Genomic DNA, 23,921 nt, shown 5'->3' with positions numbered 1-23,921 from the left:
CTCTAGGGGAAGAGGGTGGGGTGGGTGGCTGTGGCCTCTGACCCCACGTGGGCCAGTCTCTTCCCCAGGCAGGAGGGGTGCTCCTATCTCCGGGGGGCCTCCACTCTGGCAAGGCAGTCCCCCACCCTGTGCCAATCCTCCCAGCCCCCACCCACATCCCCTTGCAGAAGATCCTGGAGACCCATCCCAATCCCGAGCTTCCCTTCGGGAAGCTCCCCTTGCCTCCCTCCCCCATCTCTGAGCAAGCCCTAGACAGAACCCAGGCTTCCGGGGCTACCCCACGTGCTGTCCCCGGCACTGGGGCCTCCACTATCCCACTTTTCCAGGGGCCACCTTGGCAAAGCCTGTCCTGTCCTGTGCTGTATCTGTCGTCTGCTGTGCAGGAAAGCAGGGGGTGCCTGGCCCCAAGGACGCCCACCTCTTGGTGGACCAGGGGCTGGGGTGTCCACCTGCCCAGACTGCCCGCTGCCCTCCCAAGAATGAACGAGAGGACATCAGAGAGAAAGTGCTTTATCAGCCGGGCTCAGCCCCGCACACGGACTCGCCAGGAGTAGGTGGTCAGCACGCGCTGCTGGCGGCGCACCACGCAGGTGTAGGTGCCCTCATTGACGGCGTTGGCAATGATGCTCAGGTGTGCCTCACCCAGGGCCAGGTAGCCGGGGTAGGAGAACTCCAGGGGCTCCTGGTCCTTGTACCAGCTGCAGGGGGGCGGGGTGTCTCCTGCAGGCACAGCCTCCACCCACTGCCTGCCCTGCACCCCTGCCCCAGGGCCCCAGGCTGCCCACCCTGAGGACCCGCCAGGGCACCCACTTACTACACTTTTCCTTTTTTGTGGAGAATCTTGTGGCCGCACCGGAAGGTCACGTTCCTGCCCTCAGGTACCAGCCTGGTTTTGGTCCTGGGGGGCGGTGGGGTGGTGGCCACCGTCGGGAAGGGGAATTCTGCTCCGGGTAAGGGAAGAGCCCCCTCAGCCCAGATCATAGCCAAGACCCAGCCCCCACGCAGCCCCGTCCCGGCCCGTGGGAGCCCAGACCATAGCCAAGACCCAGCTCCCACGCAGCCCTGTCCCGGCCCCTGGGCATCACCGTAGCAGAAGTCGCAGCTGCTGGGGCAGAGCCTCTTCATGAGGCGCCGGCGAGCGTCGCAGAAGCCCCTCCGTGCCCAGGACGCGCACACGAAAAGCCTGTCCAGGCATCCTGCCGGGAGCGTGGGAAGCACGGCCTGGCTCAGGACCGCCCGCTCCCCGCCCTCCCGCCCGACAAGGGCACTCACCGTAGAGCCGGTGCAGCCCCCACAGCTCGTCCTGGGACAACGCCTTCCAGCCGCGCAGCGTGGCGTTCAGGTGCATGAGCGCCCGGCCGTGTTGTGAGTGCATCAGGCCCAGCGCGTGGCCGATCTCGTGGGCCGCCACGTGCACCAGGTCCGTGAGCCACACGCCTGCGGGCCCCGGGGATCAGCGCCTGGGAGCCCCGGGCCCAGCCCCGCCGCCCGTGGGCCAGCTCCCCAAGGCCCGGCACATCTGCTGGAGCGCAGCCGCGGAGCCGCCCTCCGCCGCAGCCACGGAAAGATAAGAATGTTCTGGGCCCAGGCGGTGAGCTCGGCCCCCAGGAATGCAGCTCCTGCTCCCGCTCCAGAGTCGCAGGGGGATGGGAAAGGGAGTTCAGGGCTGCCGGGACTGGGGGCTCCCACGGGCTCCCCTCCTTGCCTGCTCGACTCCAGTAGCAGCCACCACCCCGGAAGGTCCCTCCTGCCGTCTGCCCCAAAGCCCGACCGCGGCAGCCCACTGCGCTGCGGAGGAGAGGCCTCCAGGAGGGCAGCCTGGACGGTCACCTTTCTTCCAGCTGTAGCGCGTGGGGCCCAGCACCCAGTACTCGCTGTCGTCGAAGTGGATGCCGCCGTGCGGGGGGAAGAAGGCATGGGCCAGCTCCCCCGTGGGGCCATCGAAGCAGTGGTGCAGCGCGGAGACCAGGCAGTCGGTGTGGTTGATCGGGTAGAAGCCTGAGGGGAGCACAGGGCTGAGAGGCCAGGCGCGCACGGCCGGGCCGGGGCGGGGGCGGGCGCCCACCTATCCGGAGGTCGCTGGGCTGCTCGGGGGCCACCTCTCGGAAGCTGAAGGGGGACACGTCGCTCCACATGCGGAAGGCGGCAGCCAGGGCCCGCCGCGTCTCCCGCGGGCTCAGCAGGTTCCGAGGGAAGGAGAGGATCCTGCAGGGAGAGCGAGCTCAGCGGGGGCCGGCCGCGCCCCCTCCCCCAGGGCCAAGCCAGGGCGCACCTGTAGGTGAGGTTGAAGTGGTCCCAGCGCAGCCTGGCTGGAGTCAGCGTGTAGCGGCGTCTGCGGGGGGCCAGTGGGCCCGGGACCCGGGTTGGGGGGACCCCCGAGAGGCCCAGCGCAGCGGCGTCTCCCTTCAGGGAAGAAAGCGTGCGTGGGAGGCATCGGTGACGGTCCCCAGGGCCAAAAACTGCCTCGGAAAATGGACGGGAAGGAAACGGGGGTGGGGGTGCCCAGGGCTGGGAGCGGGCGTGGCGGGTCCTGTCTGCCTGTGGTTTCGGGTCTCCTAACCTGAGCGTCCTGTTGCACGTCCCTGGGAACGCGGCCCAGTGGAGGCGAAGGGGCTGAACAGCAGGGCGCGGCCTCCCACCCCTCCCAACAACTGGACACAGGAGAGTCCGACCCTCCGACGTCGGGACGCACATCCGGACCCTCAAACACCCCACACACCCCGCACACGTCCTGCGGGCCCCCAGACAGACCAGACCCACAGACGTGAGAACCCCCACCCCGACACCTGGCTTCCCCGCCCGCCGCTCACCTGCGCTGCGCTCCAGGCCGGCACCGCCGGGGCCCCCAGCCGGGCCAGCAGCACCAGCACGGGGAGGAGGCACAGGGCGACCAGCGCGGCTCCAAGCCAGCGGCGCTCGACGCCGGCCCCCGGGGCCTCCGAGGGGACACGGGCCCCGCGGCCCATGGCGGACTTGCTGTGGGGCTCAGGGCCGCATGGGGCAGCACGGCGCGGGGGCCCGGGCCGCAGAGCCGCCGGGGAGGATCTGGAGGGGAGGCAATGGCTGGGCGGCTCGGGTTACAGCCCCGTGGGTGGGTGGGGGGGGAAGACGGGGCGGGAGAGGGGGCAAGGCTGCCCCTGAAGGGAACCAGCTGGCCCGACCGTTGGCCGAGCTGCCTGCTGCCTCCAGCCGGGGGCATGGGGACCCGCGTCCTGTGGGCCAGGGGCAGAGGCCTGGGCATGGCCTGCTGGGCGGGGTCCTCGGAAGGGGGGAGCGAAGAGGGCCCCAGGCAACCCGGGAAGGGCAGCGCCAAGGCTCCCGCTTAGGAAAGGGCAGCCAGTGGGGTCCCCGAGCCGGCCGGGCATGAATGACCTGGTGGCTTTTTTCCCAAATGGAATCCCCAACAATCCCCTGAGCCCCACAGGAGCGGAGTCTCCATCCTGGCCCAGGAGGCTGAGCTGGGCCGCAGGGGACGCGCCGCCCGCCAGACAGTGTCCCCGAGAGCTGGGAGGGGACGGCAGGATGGGGACGTGGCAGTGAGTACGGGGCGGCGGAGGGGGAGGCGGGGAGGGGGTGCGTGGGTAGGGAAGGGCCACGGAGGGTGCCAGGTTGCGGGTCGGAGGGAGGGAACTTGTCGGGGTCTCCCAGGGAGCCGGGAAGGGGCGGGTCCTGGCTCGGGGGAACCCCGTGGGCGGCGGCGCGGGAGGTGGAGGGTGTGTGGCTCCTGAATCCCCGGCTAGGCCCCAGCAAAGGGGAGAGGGAAACGGGAGGGGGAACGGGAAGCGGAGCCAGGCGCCGGGCATAGAGGTCTGGACCGGTCCTGATTGGGGGTGGGGGCGGGGAGCTCGGAGGCCCAAAGCCTCGACGGGGCGGCCTGTGTCCAGACGCGAGCGGCTCGGGGCTGGGACCGAGACCCGGCACCGGCGTCCCGTGGGGCGGGGGTGGGGGATTGGGCAGAGAAGCAGGAGATTCCGAGCCAGACCGGCCTGTGTCCCGTCCCTCCCCGTTTTCCGCGCCGGCCTCGGGCCCAGGGTGACGGCAGCCCGGCCAACGGGGTCAGCGCCAAGCAGCTGGCGGCGGCCGCGGGCGGTTCTTGGAAAGCGCGAGCCGCTGGACCCGCCCGCGTATTTGCTTCGACACCGCCCCCCACCAGCTTGTCCCCCCCACCTGCGTGCGCCCAGTCCCTTCCCCAGGTCCCAGACCCTGCCTTGGACGCCCCCCAACTGCCTGCTGGGACGGGACCCCACAGCCCTGGGGAGCGTCGGGCCCCTTGGGTCAGAGCGCGAGCCCCCACGGCCGCCCCCAGGACGGAGGAGCGAGGGGGGAGCCCCCGCCCCGTCGGACCCGGGCCCGGGTGGCGGGAGGTGGCCGTGCCCACGCCGGGAGGGTGTCCTGGCCCGGAGGCCGCAGTCTGGACGGGAGTCTAGACGCAAGAGCCTGGGGCGGGCGGGGCGCACCCCAGGGAAGGAGGGGCCCCCAGGCTCGCCCGCGTGTCCCGAGGGGAGGACCCCAGAGGCGCCCGGTCCCCCAGGCAGACAGCGGAGGCAACGTCCGAGAATCTTTTTATAAAACACAGGGCGGGGGCTCGCGAAGGCAGCTCGGGCGTGGCGGGCGGCACGGCTCACACGAAGATCTGGATGCGGTCGCGGATGGGCTGGCGGCAGATCGGGCAGGCGCTGAGCGCGGAGCCGCAGGGGGCGCATGCGCCGTGGCCGCACTGGAACACGAGGCGGATGTGGCTGTCGATGCAGATGGGGCAGGTGATACGTTCCTCCATCTGCCGGTAGCGGCTCTGCAGCTCCTCCACCAGCTGGCGCGGCGGGCCGGGGGCGGGGGCGGCGCTCGCCACCTCAGAGCCGTCTGCGGGGTGAGGGACGGGTGTGAGCTGCGAGGCCGGTGGGGGAATGGGGGAGCGGGGAGCTGCAGGCGGGCAACGGGGGGCGAGGCTGGGGGCGGGGTGTCACCTGGGACGGGGTGTGACCTGGAAGGGGAGTTGGTGGAGTGGGTGTGACTTGGAGGCAGAGCTGGGGCCTGGCTGCGGGCAGGATGTGAACCGTGGAGATCAGGCGTAAGGTGGTGCGGGGGCTGGAGTCAGGGCCGCAGGTGGGGTGGGTGTGACCTGGGGCGGGGTGTGATGGGGAGGCGGTGCTCTGGGTGGGCTGTGATCTGGGGTGGGGCTATGGAGAGTGTGATCTGGGAGGGGCCGTGAAATCCAGCGGGACTAGGGTGTGACCTGGGGAGGAGGGTGTTACCTTCAGGCGGGGTTATGGGCAGGGTGTGGTCTGCAGCAGGCCGTGACCTCTGGCGGGCCTAGGGCCAGGGTGTGAGCCTTGGGAGGGCGGGGCGCGACCTGGGGAAGGGCCATGGGCAGAAGTGTGGGAGGGGTGGGGGACAGGGACCCGGGGACCACCAGCTGAGCAGGAGGCGTGTCAGGGGCGCCGAGCCTCACCCACCTGCGCGTAGCTTCTTGCTGACGGCCACCTGGCACCTGATGCACTTCTTCATTCTGCGCGCGCACTCTGCAGAGAGGAGCGCGGTTGGCTGGGGCTGGACTACCCGGGCGCACCCCCCCGGGGCCCCCCACTCACCCTCGCGCACTCTGCGAAGAGCGGTTGGCTGGGGTCAGACTAACCGGGCTCCCCCGCTCGGGGCCCCCCACTCACCCTCGCACACGGTGCGGTGCTGGCATGGCGAGAACAGCACCAGCAGCGCCAGCTCGGAGCACACCAGGCATTCAGCAGCCTCGGGCCCCGGCGCGGCGCCCACGTGCAGGTTCGTCACGGTGTTGGGGGTCCCGAGCGCGTGCCTGGGGCCTGGGGCCGCGCCCCCGCCCGCCTGTCGCTCCCTGCAGGGGGAGGAGGCGGCTTGAGAGGGGCCCGGAGGCCGCAGGACCCCCTCCCCACCGCCCGCGGGCTCACCGGAAGCGCTGGGCGCAGCCTTGAAGGGCCTTGAGCACGCGGCCCTCTGCGGCCAGGTCCAGCGGGCTCCGGCCGCGGTGGTTGGTGTAGCTCACGTCGGCGCCCTCCAGCGCCAGGAAGCAGGCGACCGCCGCGCCCACCGTCAGCTCCGCGCTGCCGGGGAGGCCCGAGGCCTGTAGCTGGGCGGCAGGACAGACGCCGGTGAGGGCGGGCGCCGGGGCAGGCCCGAAGGAGGCGTCTCCTGGCACCCGGCAGCCCCAGCAGTCGGCGCCCCAGGTCTAAAATAGAAGGCAGGGGCACCTCTTCCGGAACCCAGGTGGGACAGGCAAGAGGGGCACCCTGCTGGGTGAACTCTGAGACCCTAAGCCCCACCTCTCCCCACCCCATGGGCACCACCCCTCTCCCAGGCTGCCTAGGGGTGCAGGCTGAAGGATCACATAGAACTTGGTTCCGTCTGCTCCACCCCCAGAACGCCTGGCTCCCTGGGCCATCACTGGACACTTCCTCACCCTGGACATCAGCTGCAAGGGCCCTGGGTCCCCCCCGGCCCCATCAGCCACCAGGGGCAGCAGCTGATGACGCTGCAGCGCCACGTGCAGGGCTGTGTCCCCCTCCTCGTCCTCGGCGTTGACACTGCACCCAGCGTCCACCAGCAGTGGCACCAGCCCCACATGGGCCTGCTGCACGGCTAGATGCAGCGGGGACTGCAGCTTCCGGTTGCGCACATTCACGTCACAGCGGCCCTGGGGAGGGGTGGGCACGGGCTCAGACCAGGGACCCCAGTGGGCCTCCCGCTCCCTGGTCCTTGGGCAGGCCTGGGCCGCGCCCTCACCTCCCGGATGAGGATCTGGGCCACCTCACGGTGGTTGTTGAGGGCGGCCAGGTGGAGCGCCGTGAAGCCGTCCTCCTTCTTGGCGTCCACCAGCTGCCGTGCCCGAGCCAGAATCTTTCTCACAGCTCTGTGGGAGTAGGGAGGTTGGTCTGGGACCTGGGACTGTCCCTGGGCAGCACAGCAAGAGGCTGGCCACAGCTGTGTGCCCACTCCACACTCACAGCGCGTGGCCTTTGAGGGAGGCATGGTGCAGCAAGGTGAAACCCTGGCTGTTGGTGGCGGTGACATCGATGTTTGGCACCTCCGTGAGGACCTCGACGATGCCACTGGCGCCAGTGCCCGCCGAGATGGCGGAGTGCAGGGGCGTGTCCGAGTGGGCATCCTGCTGGGGCAGAGTCCGTGGTCACTTGGGGTGACTTCTGCTTGGGTCAAGAGCCAGGGCACCCAGGGAGCAGCACTCACGGGCAGGGGGCACCCAGGGAGCAGCACTCACGGGCAGGGGGCACCCAGGGAGCAGCGCTCACGGGCAGGCGGCACCCAGGGAGCAGCGCTCACGGGCAGGGGGCACCCAGGGAGCAGCGCTCACGGGCAGGCGGCACCCAGGGAGCAGCGCTCACGGGCCGGCGGCACCCAGGCCAGGTGGAAGCAGAACTCACAGGCAGGTTGACGTCACAGCCATGCTCACACAGGGCCCGCACCACCTCCAGGAAGCCCCTCTGCACGGCCACGTGCAGCGCTGTGCTCTGGGTGCTGTTGATGGCATCTGCCCGGCACCCAGCATTCAGGAGCACCCTGCCGACCTCAGGCTGGTTCCTGACGGGAGAGGACGTGAGAGGGAGGGCGCTGTGCCCACTGGCTGGACACACAGGCTCAGCCCTGCCAGGCCCCTCCCGGGCCCCTCCCAGACCTCACCCCAGGGCCGCGTAGTGCAGCGCCGTGTTGCCCTCATCGTCCGGCAGGTCCACGCCTGCCCTGGCTTGTAGCAGCAGCCGTACCAAGTCCACCTGACCCAGGTAGGCAGCCACTTGCAGAGCGGTCCTGCCTTGGTTCTTGGTGTCCACCTGCCAGGAGAGCCAGCAGGTGAGTCCCTGGCCTTCTGCCCCTCACCCTCAGACTGGACGGTGTGGGAGGACGGGGGCGGGAGCTCGCCTGCTCTGGACGCCTCCGCAGCAGGTCCAGAGCCCGGGCCATATTACCCAGCGCCACCTCCACCACCAGCCTTCCTGGGTGCTCTGGGTCACTCTTCTGGGCCCGAAGCTTGTCCAGGGCCACGCTCAGTGAGCCTGCGGGGGAGGGCTGAGGTTAGCAGTGGCCAGGGGCAGCCCCACCGCCCACGGCCACCTGAGCTGTGCCGCACTTTTGTTCTCCCGGGCGCGCTCAGCCACGTCCAGGTTGGCATCCTCCTCGGGCCGGTAGGCCACCAGGCAGGAGGGGCTGAAGGTCCACCGCTGACCAGCGACTGCTACACGCAGGTTCCCGTCTCCAAACACTTTCACCACTTTCCCGATGCGGCCCAGGGCCTGCGGGGAGGGGAGGGGGTCACAGCAGGCTGCAGGTGTGGGGGGCAGCGGCTCTAGCGGCGGGGGGGGCAAGGGGACTCACAGGGGCCATGTCGTCCGTCCACTCGCCATGCCCAGCCTGCAGCCGCTTCACCGTGTCAAGGTCGCCGATGACCCGGACCACATCGCCCACCCAGAAGGAGTGGTGCTGAGCAACAGAGAGGGGCGTGAGGGGCCCCCCAGCTGTGTGTGGCTGCCCAGGCTCATGGAGCACAGGAGGGCAACCCGCTGAGCTCCACAAGACAGGCAGGCCTGACTCGGCCCCGGCCCGACCCCAAGCACTGCCAGAGGCTCTGGCTGGACGAGAGCCCCAGGTGTCCAAGGCAGCCCTGGGTGTCCCCAGCCCCAGAGCCATGGGAGGAGTGTCCAGGCAGATAGAAGCCAGCTCTGGGCAGGTGTGAAGCCGAGGTGGCCGGCCGTGGGGAGCTATACGCTGACCAGCAGCAGGCAGCATGGCCAGGGCCCCGTGAGCCAGTGTGGGGGTGGGGCCCCAGGACATTGGGGTGCAGGGCGGGCCCACTCTGCCCCACCTGAGCCCTCATATGCAGGGAACTCACTCTACAAGCCCATCTCATGACTCCCCTTGGCGCTTCCTCAAAGGTGCCTGGTATCCAGGACCCCAGATCCAGATTTGAGCTCTGATGCTTTGTCCTGGGCCTGCCCCTCCCAGGGCCATCCAAGCTGCCACCGCCACCACCTCCAGCCCCTTCCCTGCCATCCTGCTTCCCAGGCAGCCCTCACTACCTCCCACACCACTAGGGGACCGCCACCCTAGGCCAAACGTGCACCTCCCTGTCCTAACCAGCCACCCCCATCGGCCCCCATACAGCACTAACCAGGAGCATCTTAGCCCAGCTGCCTCCCTCCCGCCCACGAAGCTGTCCTGCCTTCCTGGTGTCCTGGAACCGAGGGAGGCCCTAACCTGCCCATATCAGCCACGCCAGCTCCCAGAGACATACCCTCCTCTGGGTTCCTTCACACCCAACCCCCTCCTCTCCTTGACCCCACCCACCAGTCCCTACCCTTCCTTCAGGGCTGGGGACTCGTGCGTACAGCTGGCACCCTAGTCCTGCCTGACCCCCCGAGGCCGAGTGGATACATGGAAGGGGTTACAGAAGCAAACAGATGGGGTGCAGCCCAGCCCCCCAGGCACCTTGGTGAGCGCCCCGGGGTGGAAGGTCCAGCGCGTCTCGTGGTTGAACTGCACGCGCACGTCCCCGCGGTCCGTGATGCGATGCACGGTGCCCGTCTGTCCGATAAACTGTGGCGGGTCATGGAGCTGTGGCTGGGTCGGGCTGGACGCTTGGGGAGGAAGGGGCTGGGGGTCCGCAGGGCTGGGAGGGCAGGGCACACAGGGCTCCACGGTGGGGCGGCTCACCTCCGCCATCCTGGGGTTCCAGCCGCCGTGGCCTTCCTGCATCTCCCGCAGGACGTCAGTGTCCAGCAGACATTTGACCTTGTCCCCGTGCTGGAAGGGTTGACCGTCAGCACTCACCCTGCGCTGCAGCTCGGCCGGCTTGCCTGGGGGAGGGTGGCAGGCCTCAGGCAGCGGTTCCTCCCCTCTGGGACTTCAGCCTGGGTAGGAGGGCTGATGGGGTCAGTGGGACAGCCTCATACCAAGCCTTGGGAGGTGGTCCTTGTAGTAGAAGCCGCCCGCTGCCTCGCCCACACACTTGAGGTCCACCTTGCCCTTGTGGCCCACACGGTACACGTTCGTGGTACCATCAGCCCACGTCACGCTGGCCACACTCCGGCCTGTCTCCACATCCCAGCCACGGATGTCCACCACACGGCCTGGTTTCCCTTCCCCTCCTGGGGAAAGAGCCCCCGCCAGCAGGCTAAGGCTGTGCCTTGAGACTGAGCCATGAGCCAGCCACAGCCGGGCCCTGCCCTCTGCCCGTCTGCCTCCACTCACCATCCTGTGAGCCCCACTCCCAGTCGGGGCCTCGCACCACCTTCGCGCCCTGGAAGATGCCCCTTAGTGGGATCCTCAGGAGGCCCTGGCGGGGACTCAGCGTGACACTGCAAGAGGGTTCACAAATAAAGCTCTCGGAAGAAAACTGCCATGTCTTCCCGTCCTGAACCACTCGGGAGAGCCTGGGAATGGCCGGCCCAGCAGGTCAGCATCCTCCACACGCTGCGAGGAAATGCCCCCGGGCTCAGGGGCCTGGAGCGAACCTGCGGACCACGTTCCTCCAGGGACTTCCCTGATGCCAGGCTGGGAAGGCACCCAGGCCCACCCTTGGCAAGACCTCTGGGTGTGGTCGCTTTATGCCTGCTGCCTCCCGGTGAGCTGGGCCACAGCCAGGCCCAGAGGGGGGCTCAGCATGTGGTAAGGGAGGAATGAGGCCAATAGCACTCCCCAGTCGCCCACAGCTCCCTCCACATGCAGGGAGGGCCAGAGACAAGGGTGACATGCAGGAGACGGGGTGGCATCTCTGGCTGCCTTTGCCCCAAGCAGGCTAGATTCTCCCCCAGCTGATGCCCTCGGACCAGAGCGCAGCAGCCCCCAAGGCAGTCCAGGGGCTGGCTCCAGGTGTGGACAGTCCTCGCGGAGGTCTCATGCCTCCCTGGGGGATGCTGGCTGCCTGATGGCCACTGCTGCCTGTAGAGCCACCCAGAGGCCACCCTCTGTACCCCGCCCATGGCAACACCGCTTAAGGCCATTGCCCTGGAGAGACTTGCTCCATCTCCCTCGGAGTGGTTGGGAGCCTCCCCGAAGGCCGAGGCCCCCATGGCAAGGCCTGGGTATCCGCCGCACAGGAGCTGGTGCGGCCCAGGACTCACGGGCGTGAGTGGGCTGTCTCGTAGCGGTCGAAGGCGTGGGCAAGCTCGTGCTTGTTGTGCATGTAGCACTGCGTGCAGAGGTCGTAGTCCAGGCACACGCGGCACTTCCAGCGCATCCCCCGCAGCCCGTGCTTCTTGCAGCAGTCACAGATGATGTTGGGGTGCCGGACGCCTGGGGGTGGGGTGGGGTCAGAGGGGGTGTTCCCGCCCCCGGGTCCTGCCCGTCCCGCCTGCCCTTGGCGCACCAATCTGGGCGTTGTCGTAGAGCAGCAGGTCGTGCGCGCCCTGGTAGCCGGCGCGGTAGTTGGTGCGTGTGCCCTGGTCCCACTGCACGACCACCGTGCGGTCGGGTGTCGAGGGGCTGCCGTGGCGGCCAAGCTCCACCACCGTGCCCACGCCGCCCTCGCCGCCGTCCTGCTGGCCCCACTTCCAGTCCACGCCGCGCACCACCCGCATGCCCACCTGCACGCCCGCCTGGGGGTCTGGGTCCATGTTGGGCGGGGCTGCTCGGGACCTGTGGGCAGAGGGGTCCATGGTGGGCCGGGCTGCTCGGGACCTGTGGGCAGAGGGGTCCATGGTGGGCCGGGCTGCTTGGGACCTGTGGGCAGAGGGGTCCATGGTGGGCCGGGCTGCTCGGGACCTGTGGGCAGAGGGTATTCTCAGGCCACCACGGGACATTCCTGGTCACAGCAGGCTCCACGGGAGAGCAGAGGAGAGGCCCAAAGGGGCAGGTGGGCTGGTTCAAGCCCTAGGGCCCGAGGAGGCAGCAAGGAGGCCCACAGTCTGGCACCAGCGAGGCTGGTGGGGAAGGTGGGTGCCATGCCAGCCTGGCGCGGGACCGGCAGGGTGGTCTGGGCCCAGGGGGCTTCGTGAAAGGTTCACAAATAAAGTTCTAGGAAGAAAACTGCCATCTCCTCCCGCAGCCAATTAATGAGCTGGACGCTGGAGTTCACTAAAGAAAGAGCTGCCGTCCCCTAAGACACTCACATGGTTGGACGGGCAGCGGCATGTGAGCAGATACCGTGACAGGCGTCCCTCAGAGGACTTGTGTCCACACACACACAGGGTGAGGAACTCCTGCGATCCACATGAAAACGTCAGACAACGCAACAGAAAATGGCAAACACGACGCAGGCACCATACAAGACCAGCAGGCATTGGCCAGCAGGGACCAGGAGGCATCTCTGTCCCCAGACACTGCTCCTGGGGGATGCCAGCTTTGGATCCTGCACATCAGGGACAGTGCAGCAAGGCCAGACAGCACCCCGGAGCCTTCTCTGGAAAAGTGGCCCTGGCCACGCCGCGCACCCACAACAGAGGCCAGACACTCGAGCACAGGCAGGTCCCTGGGTCCTCAGTGGCCACGGGGTCCTGAAGCGGGGTTGAGTCCCGACCAAGCAGGGACCCACTCACCACAAAGAGCACAGGCCAGAGGTCACCAGCAGATGGAGGGAAGTAGCCAAGTGCAAATGCCATGCCCGGCGGCTCCATTTACACAGAGGTGCAAATTCCAGGTTGCTGGAAGCAGGGATGGAGCCAGCCACAGGGCTCGAGGCCCAGGACTGCTAATCCCGAATCTGGGTGCTGACCCCCGAGAGCTCACTCTGCAGATGTGAGTCACCGTGGGCTGCCCTCTCCACCGTGCTGGGCTTCAGCACAGTCTCGTTAACAAGAAGAATGGATGTGAACGTTAAGAGGGCAAATCAGAAGGTAGAGGCTACAGCTGGCTGTGATCGCATCACTGCACTCCAGCCTGGCGGGCAAAGCAAGACCCTGTGTGGGGGAGGGGAGGGCCCCTACTCACTTCTCATTAAACCACTAGGACCCTATGGCCGGGGAAGGAGGCAGCCCAGGAGCACTGCCTGAAGCAGAGGTGGGGGACACGGCAGTCCCAGGAGGCTGGAGGGACCCCTGAGGCTGGGTGGATGTGGCTGAGGATGGAAGGGGGCCCTGCCAACTCCATGACACAGGCCAGCCTGGGCCTCACATGTCAGCCTTCCACCTGGGCTGCACTGCAGCCCAGCACTTTGCATCTCAGGCCAGTTCAGGAGACACCCTGGCCCAGGGGAGGCTGCAGATGGGCAGTGAGGAGGGGCCACAGCAAAGCCCCCGACTCCTGCTCTGGCTCAGGGGCCTGAGCCCCACAGGTTGTCCCCTGAGCAAGGCCCGGTGAGGAGCCCAGCCCCACTCCAGAGACTGAGTCCAGCACAAGGGCTCGCCTGCAGGGCTGGGCTCCTCACCGTGCCCCAGCTGCATGTGAGCACGGGACTCCCTCTAATTCTCAGGGGCACAAACCTGGCCAGCTTGGCCTCTCCAGTTCTCTCTCCTCAACCTGCCCAGAACCGCCAGGGCTTCCACAGGACGGGGGGATGTTTTAAAAGCACAGCTCTCCCTGTCAGTGACGAAGAGGAGCCCCCACCCAGCAGCCAGGCTCTGCTTCTTCAGGGAAACCCCACGTGGCCTCATCTGTCCAGAGGCCTCACCTGTTGGGTGACACTGCCCCCCTCACCTGGGGCGAGATCCTGCCAAGATGTGCACCAAGGCCTGGGTCAGGGCGGGCCCCAGCACCAGGGGCTGCTTTTTCCTGTGGCACCAGTGAGCCCCAGACAAGGAGACGGGTCCCGTGGGCAGCTCCACAGCCATCAGGGAAGGTGGCTGGCTCTGCCCTCCCCACGGCCTTCTGCAGCCTCCTGGCTGGGCCTCTGCATGGTCAGCTTCCACAGGTGGCAGCCAGAGCGGCCCCACCTTGCCCTCAGAGGCCCCGCGGAGCCAGGAGCCCAGCCACCACCCAGGGTGACCCACAGGCCCTCCCCATGGGCCTCTGTGGCACTGTTCCCCTGGGCGGGCCTCTGAGGGCAGCCCCCAGGTGGTGCACTGCCGCGTCCTATGTTTGGCCAGGACCCCACCAGCTGCAGCTTTGACTGAATGGCTGCGTGAGTGAACGAAACATAAGAACCAGAGAGAATGTGTGCCAGGCTTCTGTGATAGCGGCAGCCCCCATGTCCCGAGGACCCGCCCAGCAGAGGCCACTTCCAGCCATCCCAGCACTGACTACGCCTCACCCAGAGCATGTCCAGGGGGACACAGTTCCACCGGCCAGCCCAGCTCCGCGGCCCCACCCTGGCCATGACCCTTGACTCTCCAGATCCCTGCAGACCCCACGGCGGCTGTCTTGGAGGGAGGTCACCCCTCCTGCCCCAGCAGCTCCCCACTGCCTGCTCTGCCACCAGCTGGGGGCAGGCTCTGCAGGGTTCCTGCTCCCAGGATCCACACACTGTCCTCAGCTTTTGCCCATGGAGCGCCCAAGAAGGGTGAGGCGTGGCCTGGGCTGAGCTCCCCCACTCCAGCCTCCTCTACACAGGGACCTTCCCCGCAGAATGGCACAGCCGGGGAGGCCGACGCAGCAGTCTGCTGGCGGGGGGACAAGTGAGAGGGGTACTGCTCCTTAGGGGTGCGGGCCCCACCCCCTGCCAGGCCATCCACCTCCACCAGATCCACATGCAACCTCCTCCTTGCCAGGATTCCCCCAGAATTGGCCACAGCTGGCGTCACGCTAAGCCGGGGCCTCCTCCCTGCCAGACACCTCCATTGAGCCAGAGCGGGACCCATCACAGGCAACCGCAGAACTGACTGGAGGTCTTTGCTAGCAGGGGACACGCATCTGCCGAGCCCTGAGATGGGCCTAGCAACCGAGATGAAAGACTTGGGACAGCGAAAAAGTCAATGCCATGAGCCCACACTGTGATCCTTCTGCAGCCCTCTGTCTCTGCACCCAGACTCTCAGCCAGAGCCAGCCTAGCCCACAGTGATCCTTCTGCAGCAGGGACGCCCTGTCTCTGCGCCCAGACTCTCAGCCAGAGCCAGCTTAGCCCAGGCCAGCGGCCACACCTGCCCGACCCGCAGGCATGGACCCCAGCCATATGCCACTGGACCTTTCCAACAAGACAGGGGCAGGGTGCCCCATGCGTGAACCAGAGTGTCCTGTGCCCAGCCTTGCCCTTGGGGGGATGGGCAAAGGGCAGAGATGTCAGGGAGGTCACCAGCAGGACCTCTGGGAATCAAGACCAAGCCTCAGTGGCCCCCACCTCACAGGCGCAGCAGGGTGGGGTGCCAAGGCCATCAGCCTGAGACAGGGTGGCCCGTGCCCCAGACTGGCACCTGTCTGCAGCATGCCCAGTATTTTTAGCACAGCCAGGCAGCTCTCCAGCTCTGGCCCACAAACCCCCACCCTCCCAGAGGCTGTCCCTCATGGAAGCCCACCAGAGTTGGGGCACAACTGGGCTGAACATGGGCAGGGCTTCCTCCCCGGCCTCACTTCTTGTGCCTGGAACCAGCCTCCCACTTGCTGAGGGTTGCCCCAACAAGGGAGAGGAGCCCGGACAGGGGAGTTGGGTGCGCCTGCCCACTCCATGCCTCTCCCCAGGCGCTGGGATGTGAGCATACAGGGGCCTATAGCCCTGGCACCTGCTCATGGCCTCCCCTGCAGGGCCCCCACCCCAAGGGTCTGGGGTGTGTCACGCTGCCAAGGCAGCCCCTTCTGTCCAGCGTGGCACTGCCCCGGCGTGGCTGCCTAATCTGAGCGGGGTCTCCAGCCATGCCTGCCTCCCGCCGACCCTTCTGTGGCGCCAGTGTGCAGACACACCACGTGCAGGCAGCTCCCAGGCTCAGGAGCTCAACATCCGGGACCCTCTGAAGGGGCCAGCAGCTTTTTAGGCTCTGCTGCCTTTCTCCTGAGCTCCTTCCTGCAGCCGCCTGCCTGTCTTCCTCACCACTGCCCAGGGCCAGCAGTCACCCAAGACCACCTGCCACTGGCCTTCCGGCCCCCGGCCCCGGGGCTCAGTACCTGCCTCCGAAGGCCTCTCTAGGGGGTGTTTGTGGTGGGGGCAGGAGGCAAGAGTGAGACCCCCACAGGCAGGGAGGAGGAGCACCCCAGCCAGGACCCAGCACTTGTATCCCTCCATCTGGGGGGTCTCTCCTCAAAGGGGACAGAGTGTACCTGCTTAGGGGCCACCAGCGAGGGGCCTGCCCCATCCCCACTGTTCATGAGAGTTGGGGGCTGTGGGGTTGCACAAACAGCCTGGCCATCTCACAGGGAAGCTTGTGGACAAAAGGGCTCATCCCCTGGGCTTCCCTGACCATCTTGTCCTCCTGAGGCCATGGGAGAGGCTCTGGGCCGGGACTGGGTCAAGCCGACCCCAAGGGCACTAGCTGCAGGCCCCATGCTCTGGGCAGGGGTGGGAGCAGGTGATGTGGGGCCAGCACTTGGCACACCCGCTGCAGACCTCAGGTGAGGACTTCCCGGAGGCGTGCAGGTGAGGAACGCCAGATTAGGGGTAGGAGTGGGGTGGGCAGTCCTGGAGATCAAGCCCTCTAGGACAGATGTTCCCCCAAGGGCCCCTCACTCCCTCTGCCTCCACCCTGGACCTGCCCAGCACCCATCCCTTTCTGGAGATCAGGAGGCCTCTGGGTTGCCCCCTCCTATTTTTCTGTTCTAAACCCACAAGGCTCCAGGTGCAGAGGAGGGGACCAATGAGCCCTGATCACCCTGATCACCTGCCCACAGCGGGTGAGCTCTGGGCCAGAGGCTGCTATGGAAAGTGCAAATGTCCAAGGCTGGCCCTGCCCTCATGCCAACCTGGCCAAGGTTTCCCAGAAAGACAAACCAGAGACAGCCACAGCCACAGCCCAGCACTGGTGGAGGCGCTCCAGGGAGCAGACCAGAGCTGCGGCCATGCAGCCCCTGGCGTACATGGTTGTGGCCACTCCTGCTCCTCCTCCTGTAAACATACAGCCCAGGCTTCCGCTGTATGTGAGGATGCTGCCTCACAATGGGTATCTTCATCTCAGTCAGAAATTTACCCAGAGAGTCACCAAATGTTTTTCCTTTGCTAGAAATGCTAGACTTTGCTATCTACCCAGAGTTCACAGGCTGTGCCCCTGGCTGGCATCTGAACCTCGCCGCAGGCAACTGCTCCCGATGTTTAAAATGACGGAGGCAGTCAGGGCGTGAAGACTCGGGCGACAGATGTGCTTTGGCAAATCGGAACTTACCTCAGAGCACACACCAGCCTCGAGGCAGCATCCCAGGTGTTTAATTGCTACTTCCTGGGTCACAGATTTCCTGGAAGCTAAAGCCACTGGAGACACAACACAGCAAACCAGACGGGCAGCCAGCAAGCCAGGCTGGAGAAAACGGTTTATAAAGGCAGTTTCACACATTTAGCATTTACCATCTTAACTACGCAAGCAGCCACCAGGTCTGTTCTACTGCTTCTTAGTTTCTCTTTTTCACAAGAAACTGCCAGCTCTCAGAGGGCAGGAGGATTTCCGAACCATCAATCAGGAGAGTGTAGGAGGAGAGACTTCCCTTATTGCAAGTATTTTATTGGATAAGCTTTGAAAGCCATAGAAACCAAATCCTATTTAGCGAGGAAGTTAGCAAATTGCCTTTATTCAGAAGAAGCAAGTTACATACAACTGGGACTGGACATGAGGCTGCCCTCCTCCTTGCACCTCCAGCTGTGCCTAATGACACTGAAATGCCGCTGTGTGTGGCACGCCACGGGCCATGGAGTAGCTCCAGCTAATGCAGATGGACATCCCGGGTGCCCCAGGGAGATCAGGCCCACTGAGTGGGATGAAGCCCTGAGCCTGGCCAGCACGGAGACACCTGCTAGGGGAAAGCCCACGAGCACTGTGGCGACCTCCAATCCTGCCCATCTGGGTGGAGACCCACAGGCACCCTGCAGGCTGGGGTGTCAACCCACTCACTGCCCAGGGCTGCCCTCGGCCAGGAGAGAGCCACATTCAGACACTTGTTGCATGTGAAGCAACAGGCCAGGGTGGAACCGGACAGAGGGGGCCTTCCGGGAAAGGCTAGGCTTGCCGGCGCTCCTGCGCTGCGGCCACTCTGCCCCAATCCTGCAGGTGCCTATCAGGGGCCTGTCTGGCACCTCTGCTTATTTCCTCCATGGGTATCGAATCTAGAGGGGAGACGCGGGATTACTCACCACTTCCCTCCACTCACACGCATGTTCAGACACAAACACAGCCCCTCTGACGTGGCTTCCACGGAGCCCCAAAGTGGGAGCGCCAAGTGCAAACTACCAGGCTGCGGACGGTCAAGAGCTCACCTGTCCGGCCGTCCAGTCGCCCGCCCGGCCGCCTTGAGGCTCTTGGGCTGCAGCCCTGATGCCTGGAGACTTTGGGACTGGCCTCTAGCCTCGCTGGGCTTCCAACCCTGTGGCCGAGGGGAGATGCCAAGATGCACAGTTAGCACTTCGGCCTGTGGCTCGGTCGCCTGTCTGCCCCCGGGGCTGCCCGCCGGCTCCAGGTCCACTCGGGCCCACGGCCGCGACACCCAGGGCCGCCGCCTGCCTGGATAGGCTCCCTGGGGTCTGGGGCGCGCAGGAGCCGCCAGCGCCGGGCCCGTAATTGCGTGCGCCCGGGGTCTGGCGGCCGCGGCTCGCAGACGTCAGGAGGCTCCGGGACGCGCACGGGCGCCGGCGCAGAGGAACAGGCGGGCCGGGGGCGGGCACGGCGGGCACCCCACCCGGAGCTCGCCCCGCCCCTGTCATTCGTGCTGAAGGCTCGCGGAGGCCGCCCGGCCCCGTCCGCTGCCAGACCTTGCCAGGGCCGCGCAGTACCCGCCGACCTCAACTTGCCCGGACGTTTCCGTCCTGCCTGCTCCGCTCGGGGGCGCGGGGCTGCCGGCCAGTCCGTCTGTCAGTCTGTCCCGGCGTGCGAGGCCGCCCACCGGCCCCGACTGCTCAGAGGCGGCCAGGCCAGGCCAGGCCAGAGCGCCCGCCGCGCGCCGCAGCCCACCCGGCCCAGACGATGACCCCAGCGCCGACCCCAGCGCCGCGGGCCCCGGGCCGCGCGAGGCCTGCCGGGAGCTGGAGTCCCGCGCGGGCGGCCAGACCACAACTCCCAGAAGGCCCCGCGGCGGCGCTGCGCGCGCAGCCCCAGCCCATCGCCAGCGGACCCTGCCGGCCCGGTGCGGCTGGGCCAGCGGGAGCGGGACCGGGACGGCGCTCGCGTTCTGCCAGAGCGGAGCACGACTCGGGGACGGTGCGGAGGGCCAGGGGAGGAGATCCGCGCCTGCACGCACCATCAGCCGAGAGAACGGCCTGCATCGTGCCAGTGACCCAGGAGCGACTCGGGGACGGCCTCGGGCTCCCAGGCCCTCCCGGGCCACCGGGCACTGAGGAGAGGGGCGGCTAGAAACTGTGGGACCCCGACAGCGGGAGCCCAGGGCCAGCCCCCGCCGGAGCGCCGCGGCCACGGCCACGGCCACGCCCTCGCCGCAGGGATGGGCGGGGCAGGCGCCGGAAGTGCGTCAGCGCAGGAGGGTCGGCTTCGCCTGCCCTGCGTGGCGCAGCTGGGGGCCGAGCGGCTTAGCCTCTGGGCGCCTGCGCAATGGCGGTCCCGGAGACGCACTCGGTTGCCATAGAGACGGGGGCTCGAGACCGACGTCGCGCTCGCGGGCACTGGCGGGACTTGCTGCGCGGCAGCCACCTCTTTCCGACTCCACCAGAGTGGACCCGGTCCGGGCTTTTGAGTCACGCAGACCTGCACACAGCGAGAAACGGCAGTCCGGGCCCGTCCTCCCGCCCCCGGTTCTGCACCCTAGAGGCGGACGCTTGTTTCTCGCTTTCTCCTCAGAGAAGTCTCCGCCTTTCTAAACAATGCTCAGCTACTTTCTCATTTCTTTTTTTTTGAGGCGGAGCCTCTCCCTATCTCCCAGGCTGGAGTGCAATGTCGCGATCTCGGCTCACTGCAACCTCCGCCTCCCGGGTTTAAATGATTCTTCTGCTTCAGCCTCCCGAGCAGCTGGGACTACAGACTTGCGCCACCACGCACACCTAATTTTTGTATTTTTAGTCGAGACGGGGTTTCACCATGTTGGCCAGGCTGGTCTCGAACTCCTGAGCTCGTGATCTGCCCGCCTAGGGCTCCCAACGTGCTGGGATTATAGACGTGCGCCACAGCCCCCGGCCTCTCATTTCTTAATTGTAGACATTGCGTACTTCCGGAGAAGGTCCCTGAGAACCTGGCTGATCTTCCCCGCTGCACCCCTCACGTGGTCCTGTTAGCTCCCAAACTGTCAACCTGAAAGGAGACCCAGAGGCAGGCTCTCCAGGACAAGTGAGTTAATCTGGGCATCGCAGGGGGTTGCAGCCTAGGGTGTTCGTGCCATGACAGATCATAGGCCTATCCGAGGGGGCCGGGAGAAGGGGAAAATATAGATGAGCTCACAAAAGTCGTTTTGTAACAAAAACCACTGGCCGTGGGCGCTTGCTGCAGGAGTGGGCGTTAGCTCGTTGTTGGAGAGAGAGCCTTACCAGGCCCAAGTCCTCGTGCAAGCTGCTTATCTGGAATACTGCAGTCCTGAGGAATTTCCCTGCAGTAAGTCTGGTTACAGGCAAACGTGCAGGACGTGCAGGAGCGTGTTCTGAGGAGGCCTGCTGCAGGTATCCCCGCGTGAGAGCTCCCCCTTCGTGGCCTCTCCACTCCATTTGTTTAGGGATTGGTAGAAGTAGTTCCATTTTGGTACCTGCAACTGTCACAGCTGTGGTAATGAAACCAGGCTTATCTCTTCACGATTGAGTACCTGCTGTTCACTGCTACTGTATAAAACCATGCCACAATTCCTGTACAACCTTTTTTTTCTTTTAATAGTTACCTAATATTTTCACATACCTAGCTTTTTACTAACCCATGGCCAGTTTTTTTTTTTTCAAGTGCCCCAACGTTTTTGCCACATGCCTAATAATAACATTTTCCAAAGGCTCAAACACATCCGTTGTGTCTGATCCTCCTGTTCGGACCTAGACCGATCGCCTCCTGACCGTGCAGCACAGTTCTTATCTCGAGCTTTTCTCTGCTCTCATCCTTGAGACTCACTTTGCCTGTCTCCCTTCTTGGATTCCCTATGTAAATGAAAAATAAAATCCTGAGCCCTCTACCAACTGTTTTATGTTTTGTTTTGTATTTGAGACAGGGTCTTGCTCTGTTGCCCAGACTGGAGTGCAGTGGCACTGTCTTGGTTCACTGCAGCCTCTGCTTCCTGGATTCAAGTGATCCTCCCATCTCAGCCTCTTGAGTAGCTAGGACCACAGACACGCACCACCATGCTGGTTATTTTTAAATTTTAGTAGAGACGGGGTGTTACCATGTTGCCTAGGCTAGTCTCAAACTCCTAGGCGAAGCTATTTGCTCACCTCTGCCTTCTGAAGTGCCGGAATTGGCTGGGCACGGTGGCTCACGCCTGTAATTTCAGCACTTTGGGAGGCCGAGGAGGGCGGATCACTTGAGGTCAGGAGTTCATGACCAGTCTGACCAACATGTTGAAACCCCATCTCTACTAAAAATACAAAAATACAGTGTGTGTGTGTGTGTGTGTGTGTGTGTATATATGTATGTGTGTATATATATATATTAGCCAGGCATGGTGGTGCACGCCTGTACTCCCAGCTACTTGGGAGGCTGAGGCAGGAGAATTGCTTGAACCTGGGAGGTGGAGGTTGCAGTGAGCTGAGATCATGACACTGCACTCCAGCCTGGGGAACAGAGCAAGAATCTGCCTCAAAAAAGAAAAAAAAAAGGAAAAACCGGCTAGGTACAGTGGCCTACACCTGTAATCCCAGCACTTTGTGAGGCCAAGGTGGGAGGATCACCTGAGGCCAGGAGTTGGAGACCAGCCTGGCCAGCATGGCGAAACCCCATCTCTACTAAAAATACAAAAATTAGCCGGGCATGGTGGTACTCGCCTGTAGTCCCAGCTACTTTGGAGGCTGAGGTGGGAGAATCGCTTGAACCCAGGAGGCGAATGCTACAGTGAGCCAAGATCTGGCCACTGCACTCCAGCCTGGGTGACAGAGTGAGACTCCATCTCAAAAAAAAAAAAAAAAAGAAAAAGAAAAGTGCTGGGATGACAGGTGTGAGCCACTGCACCCAGCCAGCCTTCCACCAATTGAACAGATTCCCTCTTGGCCAAGGGGACCCCAGAGAAATTTTTAAAACAGTTTCCGGCCGGGTGGATCCACCTATAACCTATAAGCCCCCACTTCAAGATATCCTACCTTTTTAGGCCAAACCAACATATACTTTCCATGTATGTATTTATGTCTTTGCTTGTAACTCCTGCCTTTCTAAAGTGTACAAAACCAAACTGTAAACCAACCACTTCAGAACCACTTACTCAAGGCTTCTCGGATGTGTGTTTTCCTGGGAACCCCAGTCATTCATATTGGCTCAAAGTAAACCTCTTGAAAGTATTTTGTGAAGCTGGGCATGGTGGCTTATGCCTGTAATCCCAGCCCTCTGGGAGGCTGAGGTGATCGGATCACTTGAGCCCAGGACTTAGAGACCATCCTGGGCCACATGTTGAAATCCCATCTCTACAAAATACACAAAAATTAACTGGGTGTGGTGGCACACGCCTGTGGTTCCAGCTACTCTGCGAGGATCGCTTGAGCCTGGGAGGCAGAGGCTGCAGTGAGCTGAGGTCGCACCACTGCACTCTAACCTGAGCAACAGAATGAAGCCCTCTTTAAAAAAAGAAGAGCCCGGGCACGGTGGCTCACGCCTGTAATTCCAGCACTTTGGGAGGCTGAGGCGGGTGGATCACGAGGTCAGGAGTTTCGGACCAGCCTGGACAACATGGTGAAACCCCATCTCTACTAAAACTACAAAAATTAGGCTGGGCACGGTGGCTCATGCCTGTAATCCCAGCACTTTGGGAGGCCGAGGCAGGCAGATCACGAGGTCAGGGGTTTGAGATCAGCCTGACCAACATGGTGAAACCATCTCTTACTAAAAACACAAAAATTAGCCGGGCATGGTGGCACACGCCTATAATCCCAGCTACTCAGGAGGCTGAGGCAGGAGAATCACTTGAATCCGGGAGGCGGAGGTTGCAGTGAGCTGAGATCGCGCCATTGCACTCCAGTCTGGGCAACGAGCAAAACTCTGTCTCAAAAAAAAAAAAAAAAAAAAAGAAGAAGAAGAAGAAGGAAAAAATGTCTTCTTCAGAGTTTGGCTTTTCTGTTAACAGCTGTTTCCTGGAATCTGCATCCTCCTCCTTCTGGCTTTACTCCCTTACTTTGCTGCAGTAAGACCCCTAGTAACTTCCTGGGAAGGGCCCATGTCTGGCCAGTTTCCTCGTCTACTGGTAGGTTCCCCAGAACCCCTGCTTTCTCTCTGTGTCCTGCCTGAGAAGCACAGAGCCTGGGCCACTGCATATTTTCCCTGCAGGCTTGAAGCTCGGCCAGGACCTTGAGTATTCTGTTACTGATGAACTAGGTTGTTGCCTGAGACACTGAAAGATCAAACATGTTGCTAAATATGTGGAAACGAGAGCCACACGAATTAAATCCTCCTGTAAAACTCTCCACTCTAGCCCCTGGGTGCAGGCTTCCTAGGTGGAACCTCTCCATCTCTTGCTGTCGGCCCGAGGATGTGCTTCCTCCCTCTGTACATAAGTTCCCCGAACAAATGCTTTGGGCTTATTACCCTGGCATTTGCTGCTTCTTTTCTTTGGGACCAACCAGCTCCACCTCAGGACGGTTTGGGGCAGTCCCTTGCTGGAACTTGCCTGCTACTACTTTTGGGGTGACTCTAGCCATGGGCTGGAGGGATGAAACAGCAGAGTCAGCAGGATTCCAAAGAAATGGGCTGGGGGAACCAGAAGCAATGGGGAGACCCCCGGACGGCCACAGGATCCCTGCAGCCTGCTTGCTTCACGCTGTCTCCTTGTACAGCAGCCTGAGGATTAAAACTCTCTTTCTGCTGCAACCCGTGGTGTCGGTGTAGTGATGTTCC

General features: G+C 64.3%; 2 protein-coding genes across 10 annotated transcripts; both read right to left on the bottom strand.

Annotated features, from left to right (window-relative positions):
• Nucleotides 1-494: 494 nt before the first annotated feature.
• Nucleotides 495-3,493, bottom strand: MMP23B (matrix metallopeptidase 23B). Its single transcript, XM_025386646.1, has 8 exons — nt 2,811-3,493; nt 2,273-2,403; nt 2,066-2,205; nt 1,831-1,998; nt 1,273-1,437; nt 1,086-1,196; nt 815-941; nt 495-698 (listed from the first exon to the last, which is right to left on the bottom strand). Exons 1-8 carry the CDS (start codon nt 2,964-2,966, stop codon nt 524-526), a joined length of 1,173 nt encoding a protein of 390 aa, XP_025242431.1. The 5' UTR covers nt 2,967-3,493; the 3' UTR covers nt 495-523.
• A 1,052-nt stretch (nt 3,494-4,545) lies between these two features.
• On the bottom strand, nt 4,546-19,431 carry MIB2 (mindbomb E3 ubiquitin protein ligase 2). Of its 9 annotated transcripts, none has more exons than XM_025386390.1 (20): nt 19,207-19,431; nt 18,230-18,336; nt 11,559-11,652; nt 11,097-11,268; nt 10,225-10,331; nt 9,927-10,121; nt 9,688-9,830; nt 9,463-9,570; nt 8,353-8,457; nt 8,108-8,270; nt 7,900-8,033; nt 7,663-7,811; nt 7,407-7,563; nt 6,972-7,132; nt 6,751-6,877; nt 6,428-6,661; nt 5,919-6,097; nt 5,664-5,845; nt 5,454-5,519; nt 4,546-4,860 (listed from the first exon to the last, which is right to left on the bottom strand). In XM_025386390.1, the coding sequence occupies exons 4-20, from the start codon at nt 11,210-11,212 to the stop codon at nt 4,622-4,624; spliced, it is 2,565 nt and encodes an 854-aa protein (XP_025242175.1). In that variant the 5' UTR covers nt 11,213-11,268; nt 11,559-11,652; nt 18,230-18,336; nt 19,207-19,431; the 3' UTR covers nt 4,546-4,621. The 9 variants fall into 9 exon arrangements, with proteins under 9 accessions (XP_025242175.1, XP_025242143.1, XP_025242145.1 ...); XM_025386358.1 differs by having other exon boundaries at nt 11,342-11,652; nt 19,207-19,425; XM_025386360.1 differs by having other exon boundaries at nt 9,463-9,558; nt 11,342-11,652; nt 19,207-19,425.
• Nucleotides 19,432-23,921: the final 4,490 nt, after the last annotated feature.

Source organism: Theropithecus gelada, chromosome 1, assembly GCF_003255815.1.
Source record: "Theropithecus gelada isolate Dixy chromosome 1, Tgel_1.0, whole genome shotgun sequence".
NCBI classification, from domain to species: domain Eukaryota; kingdom Metazoa; phylum Chordata; class Mammalia; order Primates; family Cercopithecidae; genus Theropithecus; species Theropithecus gelada.
The sequence above is the reverse complement of the archived record's forward strand: the minus strand, read 5'-3'. Positions and strand labels throughout refer to the sequence as shown.